Source organism: Sciurus vulgaris (genome assembly GCF_902686455.1).
Source record: "Sciurus vulgaris genome assembly, chromosome: 10".
In the NCBI taxonomy this organism is placed as follows: Eukaryota; Metazoa; Chordata; class Mammalia; order Rodentia; family Sciuridae; genus Sciurus; species Sciurus vulgaris.
In genome coordinates, this window is record NC_136470.1 from 101,409,751 (window position 1) to 101,434,446 (window position 24,696).

Below are 24,696 nucleotides of genomic sequence, written 5' to 3' on the forward strand. Positions count from 1 at the left end.
CTCAAATCAGAAATGCAAGTGTGGACATTACTACCAATCCTCCAGAAATAAAAAGGATTCTAAGATATTACTATCAAAAGTTCTATACCAACCAATGACATAACCTAGATGAAATGGACAAAATCCTAGCAACAAAACCTCCAAGACTAACCCATAAAGAAAATACGAAGTCTAAATAGATTTATAATTAATAAGGAAGTTGATAAGTAATCAGAAATCTCCCCAAAGACAAAAGCCCTGGATCCAACAGCTTCACTGATGAATTTTACCAAACATTTAAATAAGAATTAACAAGAATCCTTCTCAAACTTTTCCAAATTTTGAAGAGGAGAGAAGACACTCCAATTCATCACTCTGATACCACTGAACTGTACATTTAAAAATGGTTATGGTGGTAAGTTTTATGTGTATTTTGCCACAATAAAAAAGTATTTGCTTGAGTTTTTGGAATGTGTTCGATTAAAAGCATATGAAAACAGGGTAGTTCAGACTGCAATTATTTAGGGCATCTATTTGAAAGCAGGAGGTTATTGACTTCCCAAAGTTCCTTTTAAATCAAGATCTGTCCAGATACCTACAGGACTATGTCCAGATGCATAGTATTTCAACTCAATGGCTGCCAAAACATCAGTATATATTTTTTTTAATTTCCAAAGAAAGGTGTTGGTTAAGTACTTTGAGAGTTTTTAAAAATATCAAATATAGCATAATTCTTGTATAGAGAGAAGGATGCCAGCTAACTATCAAATTGAGCTGACTTTTATCTAATGTGTAACCAAACCTTCAGCTAAATTTCACTGCCCCAAAATATAGTATCTAGGCTAGGAGTCTTAAAAAGTAGGTAGGATTTTCCTCTGCTAACTACTAAGAATAAAATTAGAAGTTTGAGAATTTTTCCTTGGTGTGTGTGTGTGTGTGTGTGTGTGTGTATGCATGCATATAAATATATATGTGTGTGTGTGTATATATGTATATATATATATATAAAACATTTTGGTATTTGAATTATAAAGTTGCTTTTCAGTAAGAAATCAGACTAAACTTATTATGACATGAAGAACAGTTTTAAAAGCATAGCATAGACCAAGCATAGTGGTATGTGCCTATAATCCAGGTGACTCCACTCAGGAGGCCGATGCAGGAGGATTGAAAGTTCAAGACCAGCCTGGGCAACTTAGCAAGACCTTGTCTGAAAATAAAAATTGGAAAGGGCTGAGGGTGTAACTTAGTGGTAGAGCATTCCTGTGTTTAATCCCCAGTACCACCAAAAAGTAAAATAAAATAAAATAATAATAATAATAATAACATATGTGCCTTTCTACCCTCTCAAGGTGATGAGGCACCCGGATCACGTGTCCTCCAGTGTCTATCTGTGGGCTCATCATGAGAAACTCGTCATCATCGACCAATCAGTGGCCTTTGTGGGCGGGATTGACCTGGCCTATGGAAGGTGGGATGACAATGAGCACAGACTCACAGACGTGGGCAGCGTGAAGCGAATCACTTCAGGACTCTCTCTTGGTTCTCTCACGGTGAGTAAATTTCTTCTTTGTGGTGCTGTGTAAAGGGAACATGATTTGTATAAGGGTGTATTAATAAATAGCATGACTGATGGATGGGACGAGAGGTGGTATCTCCTTGGAGGGGTTAAGAACGCTGAGAAAAATACCAGACACACTTTCATACATTAGCTTTATGTTGCTAGCATGTATCTCAGGCTCCCTTTCTTCCTTTGTAAGAAGAGAAAACAGATTAAATGGAGTGTTTACCATCTCAGTCTTGACTCCTTGATTTCCATTTAAATTAAAAATTTATTCCCTATTTGGGGAAAAAAGTTTATAAATGCAAATGTGAGGCAATCAAGATTTTAGGTTTAATAATAATAAGTCTTATTAAAAGTATCTGCTGTCACTGGGGTGTAGTCCAGTGGTACAGCGTGTACTTAGCCAAGAATTTTAGAATCTTCCTACTTAAAGACACACAAAACCAGGATAGATCAGTCTGGGGTCATTTAGAGGGAATTCTGTTTGAGCAGAAAGTTAATAACTTCTTAAAGTACCTGTTAAATCAAGAACCAGCATGTGCGTATGTTTATGTCTATCTGCTTGCTCTTTCAACTCAATGGCTGCCAAAGTATCAAAGCACTTATTCAATTTTTGATGAGCTCCATCTTATTTACTGCTGGTGATATTGGTGACTTTTCTGGGAAAATAGCAATTTACTAAGTAGGTAATGGAAAATGATTGACAGAAGAAAATGTGTATCAGAGGAAGAAGTGAATATAAAGCATATAATTGTATTTGAGATGAAACGATTAACTGGAATGAAATTTCAAGAATTTGGCCTGCTGAAGGAGGAACCACAGTGGAGCTCCTGCATTCCTTTGGTAGTGTTTAGCAGCTCACGAGAATTCCCCTCCACCTTTGGCTGACCTGACTTTATACTGAGGGTCTGTTATGGGACTGCCACCATTTATAGACTGTCCTCCTTAGCTCTGTTTGAATTAAAGGACCACTCTTGCAGTGTATATCTTATGCAGTTTTTTTTTTCCCAAATAATTTTCCTATCAGGCTGCAACAACAGAGTCTATGGAATCTTTAAGCCTCAAAAATAAAAACGAATCTAATAAGAATGTGCCCATCCTTAAGCATGTTGATGAAATGGATTCAAAACTGAAAGGAATAGGAAAGCCCAGCAAGTTCTCCAAATTTAGCCTCTATCGGCAGCTCCACAGGCACCAGCTGCACAACGTGGACAGCGTCAGCAGCATTGACAGCGCCTCCAGTGAGTCATGGTCTTTTCTAGAAATCGTCCCAACTACATGTGTTCCTACAGCCAGTTACTACATACCTGTCTTTAAAACCTGTCTTTGGATAAGGGAGTAAAATGAACAGGGTGGGAAGCTCACTATATCATCCTGTTCAACCTCCTGCCATTTCCTGTGGCTTTGTTTGCCTCGTTTTAAAACAGATTTATTGTTTTAGCCACACAATGTCATCATAACAACCACTGTTCATGCTTTGATGGTAAAGAATGACTAAGGGTTTCTAAAATATGGCAAACTATCAAGGAAAAAGAAAAGTATTAGATGTACTTTACAAACTTCTCCTAGAAGAAATTTTATTTCTTTTCCCATCCATAAATACTCTGGGCTTATATCAACAAATACCATATATTCTGTATCTTGTAAATGTACTCTTCTTTGCAAATCTGTATTAAAGCCTTGCACAGAATCTTAGGACTGATTTTATAGCCCAGTTAGTTTTAAAATGATGAAACTTGCTTTCCAGTTTAGAAAACTTGATATATATGTATTTCTTTGTAAAAAAAAAAAAAAAAAAGAACTTTCAACTTTCTCCAGGTTATCTTAATCACTATAGAAGTCATCAGCATTTAATCCATGGTTTAAAACCCCACTTGAAACTCTTTCGCCCTTCGTGTGGGTCTGAGCAGGGGCTCTCTGGGCCCAGCATTGGTAAGTGATATGTGAGTGGCAGAGCCTCCTCTGGCTTCAGCTTCCATTGCATTGTCTGCTGTATGGGCATAGTGAGTGTGTTTCCAGATTGGCTTTCTGTTCACACAGTTTTTGCGTTGCAAATAATTGTGGAGCGCTTTCTCTGTACAAAGCACAAGATCCCTACTCCCCAGGAGCCTGCACTCCAGTAGAGAAAATAAAACACGTCTAATAACCAAATAGTGCAGAGCTCATGCAGTTCAGTAGTGTTGTATGGTTCTGTGGAAGATGGTGAGGGGACTTCTTTTTTCATGATCTAGAAAGGCTTTTTGAGTAAGACACTTGCAGATTAGCTCTGAAAATAATTTGGTGAGGTTGGGTGAGGATGGGAAAATAGTGCAGGTGAAGGAAAGGCATCGGCAAAGGTGCTAGACTGGGAAATGGCCCACATCTTAGCTGTTAGTGGGAAATGCACCGTTCAGCAGTGGTATGTTTTCTATGTAAGAGTAGGAAGATGTACACGGTCACATGTGGAGGCTCAAACAGGCTGGGGAGTTGGAACTTCAGTTAAAATTTAAAGAGGCCTCATGCTCTACATGTGAATGTTAGAAACTGATACCTGATAACCTTTTATGAGATGAATCAGACACAAGGAGTGACTTAACCAGGGTCTGCCTACTTTATTGTGGTGGAATTAAAGAAGATAGGGCAACTGTTCTGATTGAGGGATAAGTAATCATCATGATAAATGGCAGCAGTACTAAAATCATCAGCTAACTAACTTTTATTGTGTGCAGACTATACCCTTCATCCCCCCCCTGCCCCCATGCTATGAGTGCTAGGTGGTGATATTGTTACCTCCTTTTGACTTGTGAGAATACTCAGATGATAGGCAGCTTGCCCAGTGAAGTCTCCATGTATCAGCTTCCCACTGCTCAGAATTCTGATTTGTGATTTAGCAGAAATGCAAAGTACCACATCATGACTTTTTGGCCAGAATCCCAAGGTCAAGGCTCACCTGTGCTGTTTAGGAGACGAAGAACTTGAAGTCAGCCAACATGCCTGGACGTGAGTCACTTGTGACTAGCAAGAGCTGCTAAACCTGATAAACTAAGCTGGACCTTGACCAGTGGTTCCCAGTAGTCTTTAGTTTAGGGACCCTGAATTTTGAAAATTGTATTGACTAACTATGAGGAATGAACTAAAGCTCTCATGTAGCTATTAATTAAATTTGTATTTTTTTAAATCATGAAGGCATTGCCATACACTTAAAAATGGAAAACATGAGATGTTTATTTAGTGTATGATTAGTGCCTGATGCATGTGTGGATTCAGGGACAACTCCCAGTAATTCCTGTACTTGACAGAACTTGAAAGCCCTGACAACCAAGGAGCCTTTGGAAAGTCCAGTAGGCCAAGTCAGGAGTGTCTCAATCTTCAGATATTAAAGGTAAAGAGTTGGGAACTAGTCCTGGGAGTGCCTTGGACTTCCAGTGTGTGACTTGACTATTTTAGAACTGAAGTTGAAAATTAGATGGAGGGATGAGGTTGCTGAGCTACAAAACATCTGCATTATGACTGTTAGTGTTGCTGATGAGAGGATCAGGAGCCAGTGGAAAGTATGTGAGTCTAGTGCTAAATACATCAGGTAACTCAGGCCACCTGCAGGCTGAGGGCATCACATCCACAGTGGTAATCCAAAGGCATGGTGTGTTTGGTTTTCTTCATTGACGGAAAATATCCCTGGCATCCATTCATTGTCCCCTCACTAATAAATTGTATGCATGTCTAGTACAGCATTGTGAACTAAGAGAAAAAGAGAAAGTAAACAACCCAAATATGGCAAGAGGGAAATGGCTAAGAACATGGTGAGGGGTTCATCCCTGTGATGGAATTGTGCAGTTGTTCAAATATTAAGTGGGAATACACAAACCAATGTAGAAGGTTTGTTTATTTAAGTCAGTACAGATTGAGATACTGGTACTAGGGATGTAGTGAAGATAGCAGATAAACTCAGCCAGTTGAGAAAGGACGGGGATCGTATATACAAATAGATGGTCAGACACAACTTCTCAGATGGTGATAATCATCAAGGAGAACAGAGCAGGGTCAATGTGGGGGGCAGAGGGAGGAGTTATTATTTTATATAGGTTAGCAGAGAATGCTGCTCTCATGAGGTGAGTTTTCAAAGGAGATCAGAAGCAGGAGAAGCATGAGGATAAGAGACAGAGGGGGAGGTGTCCGAAGCAGGAGGAATAGCAAGTGCAAAGGCCCTGGGACAGGAGGGGGATCAGTGTGTTCTGGGAACATGGCTGTGGTCAGATGGACTGGAGGAGAATGTTAAGAAAAGTCAGAGAGGTAGGAGATTGGGTGGATTGTGAGCTGTCTTTGAGGCTGTAAGAATTCTGCCTCCAGAGAAAGTTTCCAGCCAGTCTTGAGCAAAGGCAGATGAAGTCTGACTTAGGTCTTTACAGGCTTGTTCTTCAGAGTAGATCAGGTGGCAAAGAGTGGCAGAGAAGGTACTGAATATATCTTGAGAATAGAGCTGACAGCATTTGCCTATGCCCTGGATGTGGGTGCGAGGGCTGGAGAGGACTCTAGGTCCTTTGTGCCACCAGAAAGGTGGAGTTGCTGTGATGTGAACAAGAGCATGGAAAGATTTAGAGCTTGAGAATGACTACCACTGAGTCCAAATATGCACCTGGAAGAGGTTGACCAGAGACATTAAAGGACACCAGCTTCGTTAGGAAGATAGAACCAAAGGTTCCATTTATCTCTCTCTTTTTTTTTTTTTTTTTTTTTTACATCATTGGCCTTGGTTTCGTATTGCTTTTATAATCACACATATATACAAATTTAACTTTTAATAATGGGAAAAATCAACTTACTTTAAAAAAAAGGTTGGTTGAGTCTTCCCAGAAAGTGCTTCCCAAATTGTATTCCCTGGACCCTGGAGCTTCTTGAAGGCTCTTGCAGAGGACCCCAAGTAGGTGTCCCCTAGAGTCCCCCACCCCTTCTGTTAGTACATGCTTCTTTCAAAATAGTCCCACCTGTATCTCTTTTATGTATTGGAGTTCTTTGCAAATTTATCTGGAAAATAAAAGTAAGGTTCCACTAAAAATAATTAAGGAATTTTTTCAAAGCATGATTTTGACTTAAATCATGCAATGACATAAACTTATGTTATCTTATAGGACTTGAAACCCAAATTAAGCATGAAGTGGCTCTCATTAGAAATTTAAAATCCCTAGCACCACACACACACACACACACACACACACACACACACACACACAAAGAAATTTAAAATTACATATGAGTTTGAGTTAAGGACTTCCTTTTTCTGAGAGTTGAACATGGTTAGTGTCTCTGTAATGTCAGTTTCACTTGACTGCAAAAACCTTAGTTGGAACGGGCTCCTAATAAACCTCCCTGGGGTTATGTGGCATGTGGCTGCAAGATCACTGTGGGGTTTTAAACAGAAAAACCAATAAAATCAGTTCATTCTAAACATGGTTAATAATCATGATACATTTTTGTAGTGTATATTTCTATTCAAAATCTCTCAGCCAGGCTGGGGCTGTAGCTCAGTGGTAGAGTGCTTGACTGGCATGTGTGAGGCAGTGGGTTCGATCCTCAGCCCCTCATAAAAATAAATAAATAAATAAATAAATAAATAAATATATTTTTTAAAACTTACTCAGCCATCTTCCATAGTTTTTTTTTTTTTTTCTTTCTTTCAGAATTATGTTGTCAGAAGGAGAAACTCAGATTGACATTGCTTTTTTGATACTATATATTTTGTAAGGGGTTGATTTTACTCCCTTTACATTCAGAAACTGTTTGATGAGCTTTTCCTTTTAAGCAATATTAAATAGATAAGTAAGAAGAGAAATCATTCTTGCAATTTAATTGAATCAGGTTTTTCAACAAATATCTCTGCAGGGGTATGGTGGATAATAAGTTAACTGGTTTCAAAACTATGTTCTCTGGGGTGCAGCCTCCAGGGTGTATAAGAGTCATTTTGTGTTGTCCAAGGATGTATTATCCAATAGTGGGCATAGTTTTAAATATTTGACCTCCTGGTGCTTCAGTAATTCATCAAGGGTCAATAGCCCTGCAGTAGTCATTTACAAAGCCTTCTCCATGGATGTAATACAGGTCCATGAATCCTTACCCATAATTCCAAAACCCAAAATGCTTTCAAAAACCAGAGCTTTTGTTTAATATACATATAGAGGGACCTATACTGGAACTGGTTGTGGGTATAGGTAGAATTTTAGTAGATAGAGACTTAAAAAGAAGAAGAAAACAAGCATTTCAGGCAAACCTTATATCTTAAGGTCCAGACATGGGAAATACTAGAAGTATTTGTTTTAATACCGCAGACCTCAGTTGTGAAGTGTGGTGAATACAATCTCTTATATAAAATTCTTGGCATCAGCTGTGCTTCAGGAATCAGAAGGTTCTGGGTTTTAGCAAAGTAATATAATAGGTATACCCTATATTATGTTACCCTTTCAGCAGTGTCCTGGGAATACCTGGAATGTAAGCACACCATTATATTTGTCCAACACCAAGCGGGATCGATAAAGATAATAAATAATTTCTTGAGTTTTGCTAACAAATAAGCTATGGGAAAAACACATGGATTTTCAGAGCTTGGGGGATTGGGGATTTGGGCTAAGGATTAATTCGTGTAGATTGGGCTGATGGGGTCTGTCTTCACCAGTTGATGGAGGGCCTCGTAAGTCAGGCTGAGACAGTATCCCTCATCTACTAAATGCTGGAGAATCCCCATGGGGGAGAGTTTAAGGTCAAAGTTTTATGAAGGTTACGTACATAGGAGACAAAGGGAGTCCAAAAAGGTTGTGCTAGTGGGCCCAAGATTGGTTCAAGGGAATGGGAGAAACTTTTGCCAAAAAAAAGAATTCAGCAAAATTTGGATCTGATTTGGGAAGTGGTGCTGGGCAGGGGGATGGAAGAGACAGTAAAGAGAGGAGCGAAGGTGCCTGTGAGTTAGAGCTGAGTTGCTCTGAACAGAAAGCAGAAACCCCAGAGGAGGACTTGATGTTATGGGGAGGGTCATGATTTTAGTGTTAGATGTGATTGTCAAGTCCTTATGGGACAGCTAGGTAAACAGTGTTCAGTGACTATATATATATATATATATATGGTGCTCAAAAAAAGAAGCCAGGCCTAGAGGTGTACATTTAGGAATCATGGGGAAGAAAACAGGAGAAACAGGGGAAACAATATTGGTGACAGCATCTAGGAAAGAAGATGGAAAAGGGTAGGCTGGAGAAATGCAGTCTCTACCCTTGGAAGGCAAGAGATGAGAAAAGAGGAGGCCATGCAAAGGCCTGAGACACTGGGCAAGAGCAGGAGGACACCCTGGTCGTAAACTTTGGAGCTAGAATCTGGGCTGCTGATGGAGGAGGATGTGAAAAATTGAGATGGTGAACCCAAAGATAAGGCAGATGACAACATGAAGTCATTTGGGAGCCAGATCTAGTCTAATGAGAACACCTCAGATCAGGGTTGCAGATGCCAGAAGATCTCTGCTCACAGAGGCCCACACAATTCTGAGCAATCAGCACAGTAACTAATGGGTATTTGGTTCTGTTGTCTTAAAAGATCATTTATTATGAGGCAGACTCTCATTGATTTGGAATAGTTTAGACCTTGGCTATAAACAAAACCAAATTTGAATTATGAGCAGTTGAATTCAATTAGTACCAAGATAATTTTCTGAGACCTGGAATTTACCTTGTTTTGTTTTCCTTGTAGTCAGATGTTAGGTAAAAATAAACTTTTAAACAACTATATGGGATCTACCTAAAAATCTTAGCTTAGTTTTGCAATTGCTGAAAACAAATTATACCCACACACATATACGCTTATATATGTATGAATAAATGTGGAATTTGACCCATTATTTATCTCATTTTTTTGTACATGCCCCTTTTTCTATCTCCTCTTTTTTTTAAAACTATGTGCCATGCTTACTATAAAGAGCCTACAAGTAAGCAACCAGACCTACCAGTGTTCTAGCCTCTCCATCTTATACAGCAGAAAAATAAATCACTAGGAGAAGTCAATAGAGGTCTACTTTTAATATTGATTAGTTTTGTTCACTTTGAAGTTGAAGACTTTTTTTTTGTAAAAAATTGCAATAACCTTTGTAAGGCTAATTACCCAAACCGATTTTTGAGATAGAATATTAGTTGTATGTAGTGATTGCATAAAAATATTTATATTTTTCAAATGTTTACTGATGGCCTCCTAGATGTTGGGGTTTGTATCAGGCAGTGAGGGGACATGTCCCCACTCCCAAGGAGTTTATAGACTGGAGACAGGGGAACTGGTGAGAGGGGCAACCTTATACGATCACATAAGAGAGTTAGAGGTTTTCTGGGTACAGTTTCCAATGGAATGACAGTGCTAGTGACTGCCTCTCCCTTTGGGCTCTGGGAGGTCTCCTCAGGCAGGTGACAGCTACTGTGATTCTTGAAGGATGACTAGGAGATCAGGCCAAGGGGAAGGAAGACAATTCCAGACCCAAGAAATAAGGTGCAGAGTGAGGAGGCAAAGCAGATCGGGCCTGTCAAAATATGGCAAAAAATGTGATATAGTGGGCCTGGGAGGAAAATGAGGACCAAAGTCAGATTGGCACCAGTTTGGGAAGAGCTTCCTATGCACATCAAGTCCTGAGAACTTGAACCTCCTGTAGATAGTAGGGGGCAGTAGTTTTTAAGCAATGAGTTGGCACTTCACAAAGACAGTTGAGACTGTGTGGTGGTGGAGGTGGTGCTCAGGTGACTGGTCTAGACCTCCCACTGGCTACTTGAAGGAGTAATCGTTTTTTCCGTTCAACCATATTTTTCTATCCCACATCTGTCTGGTGCCTCTTTTGTGCCAAGTGCTGCATTTGTAATCTGGAGTCTGCTCTCTGCTGCTTTTGTGCCTCCATGATAAGTGTCTGTCTGTCTGTGGGTTACATTTTTTACAGATGCTTTTTGTGATTGTCGGACTATAGAAAGTTAGAGACCAACAGGTCTTAACTGTCATCTAGGGCCAATTCTTTTTTACACATAAGGGACTTCTGACCCAAAAGGTGAAGCTAGTGTCACTTAGTTAATTCCAGGGCTGGAACATGAGCTCTCTGTATATATGAGATTCTTGATTTTGAAATGCAAATCACAAGAATTACACATTAGGTTTGCACCATGCAGATGAGGAAGGAGAAGTTGCCTGGCTTATTTGTTTCCTTTGAGTCTCATGTTTCTCCATCCTCACCTGGTTTTATTGCTCTCTAGTAGTCCCTCCTTGCTAGTTTTTTATTGACAGTTGGCTGTGAGATCAGTTCTTGCAGTGATCTGGTAGGTGGTGAGAATAAGCTGAGAATATTACATTTCATTGTCTGACGATGAGCCTGGCTGTGGCCCTAACAGCCCACTAAAAATAAACTTGAAGAATGTTGTGAAACCTCATTAGCCCACAGCTTCTAATCAAATGGTCATATGCCACCTAGTCATGAGTTTCAAGAAGAAAAGTTAAGACATGTGCAGGTGTTTAATAAGTGAGAGGAGAGCCCCCCTCTCTGGGGGCCCAATTGACCCACAGTCTCTGGGTGGGTATCACTGTGTTCACAGACACCGGCTCCATCCGCAGTTTGCAGACGGGCGTGGGAGAGCTACATGGGGAAACCAGATTCTGGCATGGGAAGGACTACTGCAATTTTGTCTTCAAAGACTGGGTTCAACTTGATAAGCCTTTTGCTGGTGAGTAGCATGGTATGGGCTGTGGGTGATATTTTGTCTTTTATTTTTGAGCATCTTAGCAAGTATGCACAGGCCTGGTCTAAATGTCTTTCGTTTTGCTTTGTTCATTTTTGAAAATTTGGCAAAAATTTGAGGACATGATTTAGTCATATGCTTAAGGACTGTTTTTTGTAGTTACAAAAAGAAAAGAACCTGAAATGGAGCTGATGTATCTGAAACCTTCAGGTTTACTATAGGCATATTTTGGGGTAATAATCTGTAATTCTTTGAAAGATGGTAGTCTTCCTTTGATCATCTTTTTTTTATGCTTATTCTATTTTCCATCATTAGAATGGCATATTTTCAGATGATCACTGAAATATTACCATATTTCCTTTTACAAATTGTAGTTGGGGTCAGAGGGTTTCTGTCCCCTACAAGGAAATTAGTGACGTACCCTTGCCTGGCGCACCTGGGTAGATTTCATTGACAGGTACTCCACTCCCCGGATGCCCTGGCACGATATCGCCTCTGCAGTCCATGGGAAGGCTGCTCGTGATGTGGCACGTCACTTCATCCAGCGCTGGAACTTCACAAAGGTACTGCATGTTGTTGCCATGACTCAGTCTGCAGTGAAGAGAGCCAATACTAGCTGGAGGAGAAACCCAAAGGGTTGGCCGGAGGGGGTTGCGTCAGCCACAGCTGTGATGACAATCTCAGCTGATGCATCATTGACAGAGGAGCCGAACCTCTTAAAAAAGAAAAAAATGCTCCTGAACTTTAACTCAGACAATTTAGAGAGCAAAGGGGTAGATGCTGCTAGAGGAGCCTATGATTTTAATCCTTTTAACACCTTGGACTCTCAGTATTGATGAAGCATATGCTGGACTGGATGAAGCATATGCTTCAGCACATGCTGGATCAGTGGTCTTGTGGAGGGCTGCTGCAGGTGGGAGAGGAGCCTCATTTAGATGCCCTTCCAGGAAAGCCCTTCCAGTCCTGGAATTGCACGGGGTTCATACTGGTACAGGATTCTGAAAGCTGGCTCTGAGCAAGGCAAGCAGTGTGAATTGAACTGTTTTCTTCTCTTGGTGGGCCTTTATTGCTGGTTAGAACTGGCCCTAAATTCCTGAGTTCAGAACATATCATACAGGATTGTTAAGGATCCACCTTATTTACTCAAAATGATAAGGCATTATTCCCTCTGATAGTTTGGAAAATGGATTTAGTTCTACCAACAACTTAGAGTCACTTTTTTTCCTCATTCACATGAATGTAAGAACTCCATTAGATCTTTTGTAGAAGTTTGATGGAAATATTTGAAGCAAAACTTTAGAGGGAGGGCTGGGTTTGCAGCTCAGCGGGGAAGCGCTTGCCTAACCTCTGTGGGGCCCTGGGTTTGATTCTTAGCATCACATACACATAATTAAATAGATACTGTGTCCATCTACAACTAAAATTTTTTATTAAAAAAACCATTCTTTCAAAAAATAAACTCAAAAATTTAGAGGAACGGATGAATAAATGAATATTACTTTTTAAAATATTTTTTAGTTGTAGGTGGTCACAATGCCTTTAATTTACTTATTTTTTATGTGGTGCTGAGAATCAAACCCAGTGCCTCACATGTGCTAGGCAGGTGCATTATCACTGAGCCACAACCCCAGCCCAGTAATATTACTTTTAATGTGCTATATAGTCAAGGATTAAAAACACTGCTAGTATCTGTAGTGTGATGGTTCTGTTTGTTTGTTGTTTTTGTACTTTTATATTCTGTTCCTATATTGGTATAACACTAATAAATCTCTTTTATTTTTGAACTATACATTTTTTAACCCCCCAAATGATTTTCAGGTATTTAAGCTAAAGAAGTCATCTAAGAAGCTAATTTATTCTGACACTGTTTTTAGTACCAAATAAAATTAGAGATAGATAAAATGCTCATTAATAGGAATTTATTATGCAAATTATGATTTTTCTTACTATTTTATGAAGCATATCAAAAATACCATAGTGCTGTATTGTTCTGGCAAGTTATTTACAATAGTAAAAATTGGTTTATAAAATAATAGTAATGCCATTTTTAAAATTATATACCTCTATAACTATACGTTACATTTAACCTTTCTTAATAAATGTAAAACAATACATGCTTGCTACAAAAGGTAAAAGAAGAAAATATAGGAAATAGAAAACAAAGATAAATAATTTTCAGTCTCACTTAGAAATGTCTATTAATATTTCTTCTCTTAGCCTTTTGTGTATGCAGGGTGTGTGTGTGTGTGTGTGTGTGTCTGTGTGTCTGTGTGTGTGGGAATTGAACCCAGGGCCTCGTGTATGCTAGGCAAGCACTCTACCACTGAGCTACATTCCCAGACATTTTTTTTCTTTTTCAGATGAACCTGAATTTCTTTCATAATTACAAAGTAAGGAAGAATGAACTGCTTTTGTCATTTGACTCTTTTTTATCTGATCTTCTTTATCTTAGATTATGAAATCAAAATATCGGTCTCTTTCTTATCCCTTCCTGCTTCCAAAGTCTCAAACCACAGCGCATGAGCTGAGATATCAGGTCCCTGGGGCTGTCCATGCTTGTGTGCAGGTAAGCCTGGCTTTAGTTTTTGGCAAAACACACTGGCTAACAGGATTACTGAAATAAGTGAATATTACATTGACTTCCGAATTTTCAATAAGGATGATTTTTCCAAAGCAAATCTAAATGGACCTTTTAAATTTTGGAATTGTATTTCCTGTATTAAATGGATTCATTTCATCCTCCTTTTAAAAACTCATTTATACATATAATAAATATGTGTTTTCAGAAAAGGCCCCAATAGAGGAGTGACCATCCTTGTAATTCCTTCTGAAGTGACCACCCCCCACCCCCCGCAACATGATACACAGTAAATCTGGGGCTGATACTGCTTAAGCACCAGGAGCGTGGCTGAAACTTAACATCCAGGAATCTAGTTATAATCCAATCTAATATTAGTACTTAATTAACCAAATGCCTTTTGGAGACTCTTTTAATGAAATAAGGAATTTGCTTAATAAAGTCACGAAATTTTACTACATTCTGTCCGACCGTCTCTGGCTACAAATAAGAAAATTCAAACCCAGTGGAGCTGTGAGACTTACCCAGAGCCATCAGGCTAGTGATTGATAGGGTGGACCTTGAAATCCTAGTCTAGTTCAGTTATCCAATCTGCTGCTTTTACCAGCTAGAGCTCAAAGACCATGAAGTCATGCAGGGACAGAGTAAGGATGGGCCACCTCTGGCATTGCTTTCGGTTCCCAATCACCACCATCAGCATTGGAAGCATTGTTTAGTAAAGATTCAGCAGTCTGTTAGCTGCCATTGCTAACATGAACTTAAATAATTCAGACATGGATTTCGTGAATGTGATTTTATAAATGAAGTACCTAAATCTGTTACTTTGAATTATGTGCAAGTAGAAGTGTGTGCATGTCAGAAATAAAGATATTCTAGTCCATAGATAAAAATAACTAATTTTTAAAAAAGTTAAGCCACTTGCAAAAAGTATATAGCACCTATTGAGTCATGCCAGTCTAGGAAGACTAATTTCAGTTTAAAGGTACAGATAAGTGTGCCTGTATATGTAAATTGATGAATGTTTTATGAACCTATTTAATTTTATTCTACATGGAGGAGAGAAAATTACTCATGCTTAGAAGACAGAATAAGAATGTTGGCATTAGGAAAGTAAGAGAATTTAAGATTTGAACTTGCATTAAAATTGATGTGGTCAATTTATCAAAGTTAGCTGATGATAAGTATCTGTTGAAAATGTGTTGCTGAGAATTGTGTGTTTTTATGTTGGATTAAGGATATTTTAGCCTAGTGTTGCAAATATATGCATTTTCCACTCCCATGTTGGTAAAGCCCTGACTTGTGTATTCTTGTCCTGCTGCTCTGATAAGGCAGGTAGACACTCTACAAATACCTCTCTTCACTTGCCTCTGCATCACTGGGTGTTGTGTTAGAGATGGAAATATATCAAATGTTCTCTTCTGATGAACTCATATATTCATCTCTGATACATTCTGGACTCAATGTGCAAAGTCAGTTATTTTAAAAGGGCATTTTACTGCCATAATGGGATCCTAATTATAATAATTTATACTCCATGTATGTATAATATGTCAAAATACACTCTACTGTCATGTATATATATAAAAAAAAAAAAAAAAAATTTCCACAGGGCATTTACAAGATGCATGCACTCATTCATTCATCGATTGAGCCAACTTAGGTTTATTAAGTACCATCTGTTTGTAAAATGAAGTCATCAAAGCATACTTGAGTATGGAAGGGATGGGCAGAAAAGGGTTTCTCTGCCTCTGGAACCTTAGTTGACTGAGGAGACAAAGCTATGCTATTAATAGTAGAAAGTATGGTAAAAAACATGGAAGTACAGACCTGCTGGTGAGCGTCCCCTCTAAGAAATAAACCTGTCCACTCAGAAGACAGGGGGACTGACTGTAGCAACCATTTGCTCTTGGTGATGAAGTTAGACAGCATAAGGCCAGATGAGGTGCCTGGAGTGCTGACCTGGTGAATTTAGACCTGGTCCTGGAAGTATTAGTGAACTTTGGAATATTATTTTCATCCAACAAAAAACATGATACGTGAATGTTTTATAAAGGTTAACCTGATTATCCTAAGTATAACCAAACAAAAACCTAAGGATAACTAGGTTAATCTTCATAAAACATATGAACTCCCTAAAACTTGGTTTAGGGACAGAGTGTTTTTCTTTTTTTTCTTTCTTTCTTTTTTTTTTTTGGTGGCCAGGGACAGGGGATGCTGGGAATTTAACTCAGGGGCACTCTGAGGTACCGCCCCAGCCTTTTTTTTTTTTTTTTTTTTTTTAAGCTTTCTTAATTTTAAGACAGGGTCCTAATAAGTAGTTTAGGGTCTCACTAAGTTTCCGAAGCTGGCCTCAAACTTGTGATCCTCTGTTTCAGCCTCCGAGGCTGCTGGGATTATAGGTGTGCACCACCACACCTGGCCAGGGACAGAGTTTTTAAAGCTGTGTTTTATTTGTGAAATGCTAATAACTATTCCACAAAAAAGGTTCCATAGACAGAAGTTTTTGCAGATTTCTTTAATAGTTAATAGGAGGACTGAGTGCCTTGGTGATGCTGATGTGTTACAAAACCACTCAGTGGGAAAGTGGTGCTTTCCCCAAGCTTATTTAACAGGATCTCTCGTTTTATTTCTTCTCATCTGTTTCTCTCTGAACAAACACTTTGGGACTTGAGTTCATACATAGAAGAACTTATTAAACCTAAGAGGCAGAATGAAAGCAAGGGATAAGAAAAGAGCCTGTGGAAGTAATTCTGCTGTATACAGGAGGCCTAAACTGGAAAGGAAAGCAAGGAACAATTATGAAATATTTTTGAGGAGACAAAGGGACACTGTGACTAGAAAATTAGGGACAAGGAAAATTTAAAACTGATTGGTTCAGTGTCACTGATGGAGTCTCCCAAGAAAAATAGGACATGTGGCATGTCATGACTGATGGGCCAGGTTGCTGAAGGTCCAGGCAGCTCTGGTGGTAGGTCTGTTCTGTGATATGAGTTTTGCGGCCTGATAATGGGTATAATAAAGAACCTAGAAGTACTGCTAAGCTGTGCTTCTGGAAGCAGGAAAATGGTTCAGCAAAACATAGTAAAATACACTTTAAAACCACAGCATGTAGCCTCAGCAAGTTATTTCCCCTCCCTGAGTCTCATTTTTCTCATCTGAAAGCTTCCTGATTGAACTGAGTGACACCTGTAGTCCCTTCAGATACTTAAAGGGGAGCTTTTCCTCCAGCACCTTTAATAAATGAGATATCATTATAATTGTATCAGTTGCCTCTTCTTTAGTTATCCTGGTATAGTTTGAAACCCTTGTTTAATAAAACTCAAATGTCCACCACAGACACACCTCTTAATATTTAAAGTCGTTATAATTACATTTATTACTAAATAGAAATAGGGCCAGACTCAGAATTAATTTGTACCTTGATAATGAAACTCGTTTCTCTGGATCTCTGAGGGGGGAAAAAAATCACTGAAGGAAGTTAAAACATCATAGATCCACTTAGACTCATGACGATGCAAAAAGAAGACAAAAAATGACAAGAAGGGCATATGAGGAAATGGGACATCACTGATGACCTCTTAAATTCAGAGACCATGAGGTCATCATTTCTTTTATCCCTCTGGTCCTCAAAACCTGCTGTTCTGTTATGAACCTTTCACTATCTCAATCCCTAAAGGAAAATCCACCTCCAAGAGGGAGGTAGGGAACCAGCTGCTCTCTTTCAGGAGCCCATGTTCATTGCCAGCTTTGGACCCTGGAGAAGGGTCGAACCCCTCGGCTGCCCAAGCCCCTCTCAGTGCCTATACATAATTTTTTATCTATAAATTTGTATTATTTTTCTTAAAGGAGCCTCCCCCACCCCCCAACCCCAGCCAGGTCTGGTGGCATATGCCTGTAATCCCAGTGATTCTGGAGTCTGAGGCAGGATGATTGCAAGTTCAAAGCCAGACTCCGCAACTTAGTGAAGCCCTAAACAACTTAGGGAGACCCTATCTCAAAATAAAAAAGGACAAGGGATGTGGCTCAGTGAAAAAGTTCCTCTGGATTCAGTCTCCAAGAAAAAAGAACCCTTCCCCCAACATTGACATGTCAGACCTGACAAAATCTGGAGCCCTCCTCTTTTTTAGTATATTTTGTTCAGAAATGTTGAAATAACTCTAGCTGTGAAAACCGTGGATGCAGCCAGGATGTACATCTTTTTGAATCTAGGAAAGTCTGAGATGATTGGAAATTAGAGGCGGGGGGCGGGATATTATCTGCTGCATTTCTCCACAGTGTCACTTTGCTTTCTTCACATCATTCATTGGCTTTAACCATTTATCTTGTTCCAGGCCTTATTTTTTCAAATCATAAATGCAGTGCTTGGAGGGCAAGAACAGTAATCTAGACCCATCTCTGGTTTTCCAAAGATTCCAGAAAGGGGCAAGGGGCTCTGTAAATATTTAAAGGGTTTATTGTCACATTTTCAGACCTTTCACCCATCTGGCTATCCTATGACTCTAGCCAGATGACTAGTTGAGAAACTTAATAACATTCATCCTTCAGTTTCTTGTTTGTTCAACAGTTCACTTCAAAACATATTTTAGAGGTTACAAGCTTGCTACATTGTAAAGAAAACATTATGTTGTAGTAATAAAGAGGTAGATTCTAGAGTTAGACTGTTAAAAATCCCAGCTCTGCTACTTACTAACTGTGTTTTAAGTAGCCGCTTCTCTTCTCTGTTCGTGTTTCCATTGTCTATCAATCAGGGCTGATAATAGTCTGCCACAGAGGATTGAATGCTGGGTATCTGTGGGTACATAACACATAGAGAGCACTCTGAAGCATACATTGGTTGTGTGCTGTGAGTAGCAGCTTTCAAGCTTTTCCCCAAAAAGCTTGCAACAAGGAAGTTGATGTTCCTCTGGATGGGTCACCAGGCTAGTTCTGGATAACAATCTTAATACCATATTTATCGAAATGGAGAGAAAGGGCATTTGACATGATTAAAGCAAATAATAGGTAAAAAATCATGTCATTCATTCATGTGCAAAAGAGAATCCAGTTATTTAATTCTTTTAATACAAAAACATTGGGCACACCAGCTAGGAAGAACAGTGCCACATCAGGCTGTGTGGAGGCCTGTCCCCCAACACACACTGCTACTTCTGAAAGTCGTACAGTCCTGAGAGATGACCTCAGCAGCTTTCACTAACACTTTTAGAATAATCTGTGTTTCCACTTAGTGCTGGGTATTCTCAGCAACCTGCCAACAGCACTTGGAAAAGACATGGCAGGGCAAGGCAGAGGTATGGGAGGAAGTCAGAGGTGGTTCCAAGACAACTTTGAGAAATTCACAAAATATATAAAAGAATGTGTCTTCTTTCTAAAAAGAATGAACTGGGTTCCTGAATGTTCTTGTTGCCATTTAAGATGTGTTTCCAAGATGGGATATTTGACACATCTTTCAGGTTAAAGAAAATGTCTAATGCCATCAGCAATGTGAAACTGATACAGGGAACAATCCTTTTTAATAAATCAGGCAGCTTACAGTAGGAACTGTCCCTTAGACTCTCGTGTTGAGACTCCATATTGGGAGAAACAACTCTGCCAAAGGCATGTATGCAGTTGCTTAAATGAAAGACAGGAAAGAGGGAGAAAGGAGATAAAGGAAAAACAGGCAAATAAATGATATTCAGTTTATACTATGGGAAAAAAATTTTGTTTCCATACTTGGCAAAATGTCCAGATGACTCTCCAAAGGATGTTAGATTTCAAAGGACAGCAAAATGTTTTTGTAGTGCCAATTGGTGTGAGGATAAGTAGGTGGTGGGTGGGGAGGAAGAAGCCACTGTCTTGTTGCCATGGGAGCCACTTATAGTGGGAAGTGTTTCCCACTCATGACGAGGTCTCCGTGCGTAACAGTATGTGTTGCTGGGGGCCATGGCTGACAGAAGCTGATATTGAACTCAGTGCCAGCACTGTGCTGAGCTTTTTATAAATTATTCCATAAATTATTCAATTTTATAAATTATCTAGCTGATAAGCTATACTCCTGTTCAGCCTCTATTTTTACAGATGAGAAAACTAAAGCTTTGAGAAACTAAAGCTTTGGGGAAGTTGCTTTACTTGTGTGTACATGTTTCCATCATCTGTAAAACAGGGGTAATAATAGGGTCTGCCTCTAGGGTTGAGCCATGGACTAAGTCCACACTTAGGAGACTCGATTCTGAGCACTTTGACTTCAGCACATGAAGTCGTACCTGTTAAAAGTGGAAACTTTGCAGTAAAACCCAGGGTGACTGTAACCACCGAGGCTCTGGTAAGGCGGAGCTGCATTGTCTGCCCACCTCCTTTCACACCTTTCTGGCTCCCAAGAGCTGCCAACTATGCTCTTTTTCCCTAGGACTTCTCTTCCCTTAACTCTCTTTCTTCAAAACTATCTTTTTCTTTCTCTCCTTCAACCTCAAAAATAACTTCTTCCTGTGGTTCAGGCAAAAGAATCATCCTAAATGAGCAATTACACACTGATCTGAATGGCCGCCACTTGACTAAGAAAAAGTGGTTGTTAAAAGGAAGAGCTTTTTTAAAAAATTTTTTTGAGTTATAGATGGACACAATGTTTATTTTGTTTATTTTTATGTAGTGCTGAGGAGCGAATCCAGTGCCTCACACATGCCAGGCAAGAGCTCTACCATTGAGCTACAACCCCAGCCCCAGAAAGAGCTTTCTTTGGGTCAGCTTCTTGACCTCTCTTGCCTGCTTGCTGGTCTCTTCTATACAGACTGGAAGGCTAGGGCCCCACAAGCTGAGCTCTGCCTGTCTCTCTCCAACCCATACTGATACCACTTGGCTTCTGCACAGCTGCCAACCTCTGCTTCAGGGACGTATAAAAAGTGCTTTTGTCCTAAGCAGCCTTCCTTCCATGATTGACTTGGAAGCTTAAGGAAATGAAAAGGAATTGAGATATGCTCTGAATTTATAGGCAATAAAAGCATTGTGGTGAAAGAAAGGAAAGAACTTTGGGACAAACAGTAAGAAAGTTCTGAACATTGTCCTTCAAGAAGAGATTTCTGTTATTTAGTCTAAATATTCAACTTGGGCCCATCCAATGTAAGGGGATTAGGGCTTGTGGTTAAAGAGATGGCTGTATTTTAAGTCAAAAAATAGGACACAGTACAAAGGAAAATGACAGGTCCTGGTAACAATTATGAGGCTAAACCATAAAATCAGAAATATGCCATTTTCATATGCTTTAAAATTGTATATCCAAATTTGAGGTTTGAAAAGTGTGGGTTGTTTTTGATTCCCAGTATACTTGGGACAGTAAGATAAGCCATATTTCTGCATGAGTGGGGAGGAGTCTGAACTTGGCTTAGTTACATGGGTTTAAAACAGAAATGTGAGACAAATTGATTGGGTCAGTGAAGAAAATCTAAAATTTTTAAAACAAAGGGAAGTCAATCCAAATGTGTTTGATTTATTTGACTATGTATAAAAGTTTCTGCACCCTCAAGCATTAAAAGTAGCTGAGTTTTCACATAACCTCAGAGATTTATGATTCAAGGGTACAGACAGAACCAAAAGGAAACTCATTATTTTCAGGTTATCTTATGATGGTAGGCAGATTTTTAACTAATTGGAAAAGTAAATGAATAATAATCCCAAGTGATTTTTTTTCTGTGTTGCTTATAACTTTCATGTTTGACCAAAAATAATGACCTTTTTCAGTTAAATGAATTTTCATTGTGAGTAAAGTGGATTCAGGCACTGGAATAGCTAAGGCAGGACCCCTCAGGAGGTAGTGATCTCCCCTACTGAACTTGGTGGTGTGTGGACATCCAGGAGACCCTCCATTCTTGTTGCACTTTCCCACAGACTGATACTTTGAATGCCTTCTTTTGGAGTACAGCTTTACATGTTTTTACATGTAAATGCCTCTAGGAAGGGCAAGATTCACCATTCCCTTCACGGGGAAAGTAGCAAATATGTGACCTTCCTGCTTTCCCTTTATGGCAGCTCTTGGTAATCAACCTCAGATTTCTTCCCAGTATCCCTTGTTCCCAGAATCCTCTCCCTGGCACAGCTGTCCAGGAAGCCACTCCAAACTGATTAGCTATGACATGCAAGTTGATACCTACTTGACATTCCTAATTTTTATCTTATGTGAATGAGTTTATTGAATCAGCAAATTTTGAGAGCAGGAAAGCAAAGAAAGTGTAAAGTTTCTGAACTGGAAGAAGAGAAGTCACCAGTAAGGGCAGTTTGTAAACTTTTGTCAATAGCCTTTTACAGAGAAAGAAGTCCCACTTATCTACTGTTAAGTGCCATATACCATTATTAGCTTTTTGTGTTCATTTTGCCATTTTTCCTTCACAGCAACTTTGAAAAGAAGGAGAGAAGGGTAAGAAAGAGAGAGAGAGGTCTCAATTGTACCTTGGAGGAAACTAAGCTTCCATGACTTGAAATGACTTGTTCAAGGTTTAAGTGCAAAGCCATGACACAGATCTCAGGTCCCAGCATACATTGCGATTTTATACATAGTTTCCGGAGTTATGTAGAATATACCAAAATGCATGTCATAAGAATCTTCTCAAGTAACCTACATTTTGCAGGCTCATCTCCTTAGCAACAAAATTCTACATTAACTTGCATGGACTAAGAATTGGAATTTCTATTTGTTCAATCTTTGTTACTTTTACCTGGTGAATAAAAGGACAGTTCCTTGGAGATGATGTAAAATCCAGATATTTTTCTCAGTCTGAATCTTTTTAAGTTTTCCTTGTGGGTTTTCTTCTGTGATATTTTACTATTCATGTTTATGGTTATATTTTCCAATTTCATTGCATATGTTCATCTGAGAAAATTAACTAAAATGGTTGGAGGAGAGATATTTTGCCATATGTCAACCTGGATAAAGAAACAATATTATTGAGGATGGCACAATCAATGATTTTTAGCAAGTACTAGTTTTGAATTTCAGTACCCTATATATGCAATTGCTAAGCCATTGATTAGATCAGATAGATAGATAGGTTGATTGATTGACTTTATGTCTGATATGTATAGGGACAATTTCAACATCCCTTTCCAATCAGGAATAGCAAACCTATTTTTATAGTGAGTCTTCTGTAATGTCATACTGTTGTTTAAGAAAAGTCAATGAGTACTTATTGAGCACCTACCTACTGTATGCTAATGTCAGAATGCTAAGGAAAGAATGACAGCCAATGTTGCTTAGTGTTGAGAAAGCCGTGGAGACCTTCCGTGACCCTAGCCCCAGTTGCCATACATAGCCACAGTCCACTTTGCAGCATCTCCGACATGATCTGCCACAACTCACATGCATTCTCTAATGTTCCTATTAATAATGGCATGTCCATGCCACTTACTGGGTGCCAGGCCTCCTGCCACACATTTCACAGTAATTCATTTAATTCTGTCTACAACTCTAGAAACTAGATACTCCATTTTATAGTATAGAAATCAGAGACAAAAGAGATTAAGAAATGTGATGAAGATCAATAGCCAGTAAGTAATTGAGGTAGACTTTGAAACTAGATGGTCCTGTTCTGCATCAGTGTATTTGACCCATACTTAGGTCTGAGCTACAAGGTATTGTGATCCAGGTGGGAGCAGATCATGTTCAAACAGTGTGATTTGTAAGAAAAGGGAGAATCTGATAAGTCTTCCAAACAGTAAATAGAACCAGATGTGTGATTGGATATGGACTCTGACCAGAGGAGGCATGCCAAAGAGCCCCAAAGGTCACTGACTTTAAAGACTGATCAAACGATGATGTGCCCCCAGGAAGTGGGATAGTTGAGATGGGAAGCAGTTTAGGGGAAGTGGTCATCAGTTCAGCTTTGATCTGACTAATCAAGGTGATGACGTCAACTCCAAATTGATTGGTATGACCCACAGACATGGTGAAATGGCAAAACACTGTAGCATGGTGGTCAAGTATAGGATGTGGAATGAAAATCCCCAGTGTCAGTGTTAGCACCTCCATGACCCTAATCAAGTTACTTCACTTATCTGAACCTATTTTCTTTAAAAAAAAAAAAAAAAGTTTATTTGTTCTAATTTGCTGTACATGACAGTAGAGTGCATTTATACAATTTGATAGATCATACATAAATGGAATGTAATTCCTCATTTTTCTGATTATACATATTGCAGGATCACATTGGTCATGTAGTCATACATGTACGTGGTAGTAATGTGTGTTTCACTCTACTATCATTTTTACCCCCATACCCCTTCTCCTCCCTTCACTCCCTCTACCTAATATAAAGTAACTCTATTCTTCCCTAGCCCTGCCCCTTACTGTGAATTAGCATCCACATATCAGAGAAAACATTCAGCCTTTGGTTTTTGTTTTTTGGGGAGGGGGGTTGGCTTATTTCACTTAGCATGATACTCTCTAACTTCATCCATTTACCAGCAAATGCCAAAATTTCATTCTTTTTTTAAAGCTGAGTAGTATTCCATTGTATAAATATACCACATTTTCTTTATCCATTCATCTGTTGAAGGACATTTAGATTGGTTCCATATTTTAACTATGTCAAATTGAGCTGAACATGTTTTATTATCTCTTACTGGGTTCCTATTATAACCACCAATAGAAAATTTAGAGTTAGAGTGAGATGCCAAATCCTAGACAGCTAATTAAAGACAGAATCCAGATCATAAACATAAATGAATTATTTTTTAAAACGTATTAATCTGATTACTAACTATTCATGAGGAAAAGAATAATCACATTCTTAAGTCAGAGCTAGGAAGACCCTATCATATCATCCAAATCAGGACACTTTTAAATAAAAGTGGGTGCTATTAATAAATGCATTAGAAAGACAGGCATTCTGGTGCAATTATGG

The 24,696-nt window shown here is 39.0% G+C and overlaps 1 protein-coding gene across 3 annotated transcripts in view; it reads left to right on the forward strand.

Annotated features, from left to right (window-relative positions):
- The window catches only part of PLD1 (phospholipase D1), a 209,785-nt gene that overhangs the window by 133,854 nt on the left and 51,235 nt on the right, over nucleotides 1–24,696 (forward strand). For 2 of the 3 annotated variants that reach the window (XM_079155125.1, XM_079155126.1), the window contains 6 exons: nucleotides 1,332–1,532; nucleotides 2,571–2,784; nucleotides 3,362–3,475; nucleotides 11,110–11,238; nucleotides 11,698–11,816; nucleotides 13,706–13,819. In XM_079155125.1, the coding sequence (XP_079011251.1) occupies nucleotides 1,332–1,532; nucleotides 2,571–2,784; nucleotides 3,362–3,475; nucleotides 11,110–11,238; nucleotides 11,698–11,816; nucleotides 13,706–13,819 (891 nt within the window). The remainder of the gene's footprint in view (nucleotides 1–1,331; nucleotides 1,533–2,570; nucleotides 2,785–3,361; nucleotides 3,476–11,109; nucleotides 11,239–11,697; nucleotides 11,817–13,705; nucleotides 13,820–24,696) is intronic. The other variant, XM_079155127.1, reaches the window with a different exon arrangement.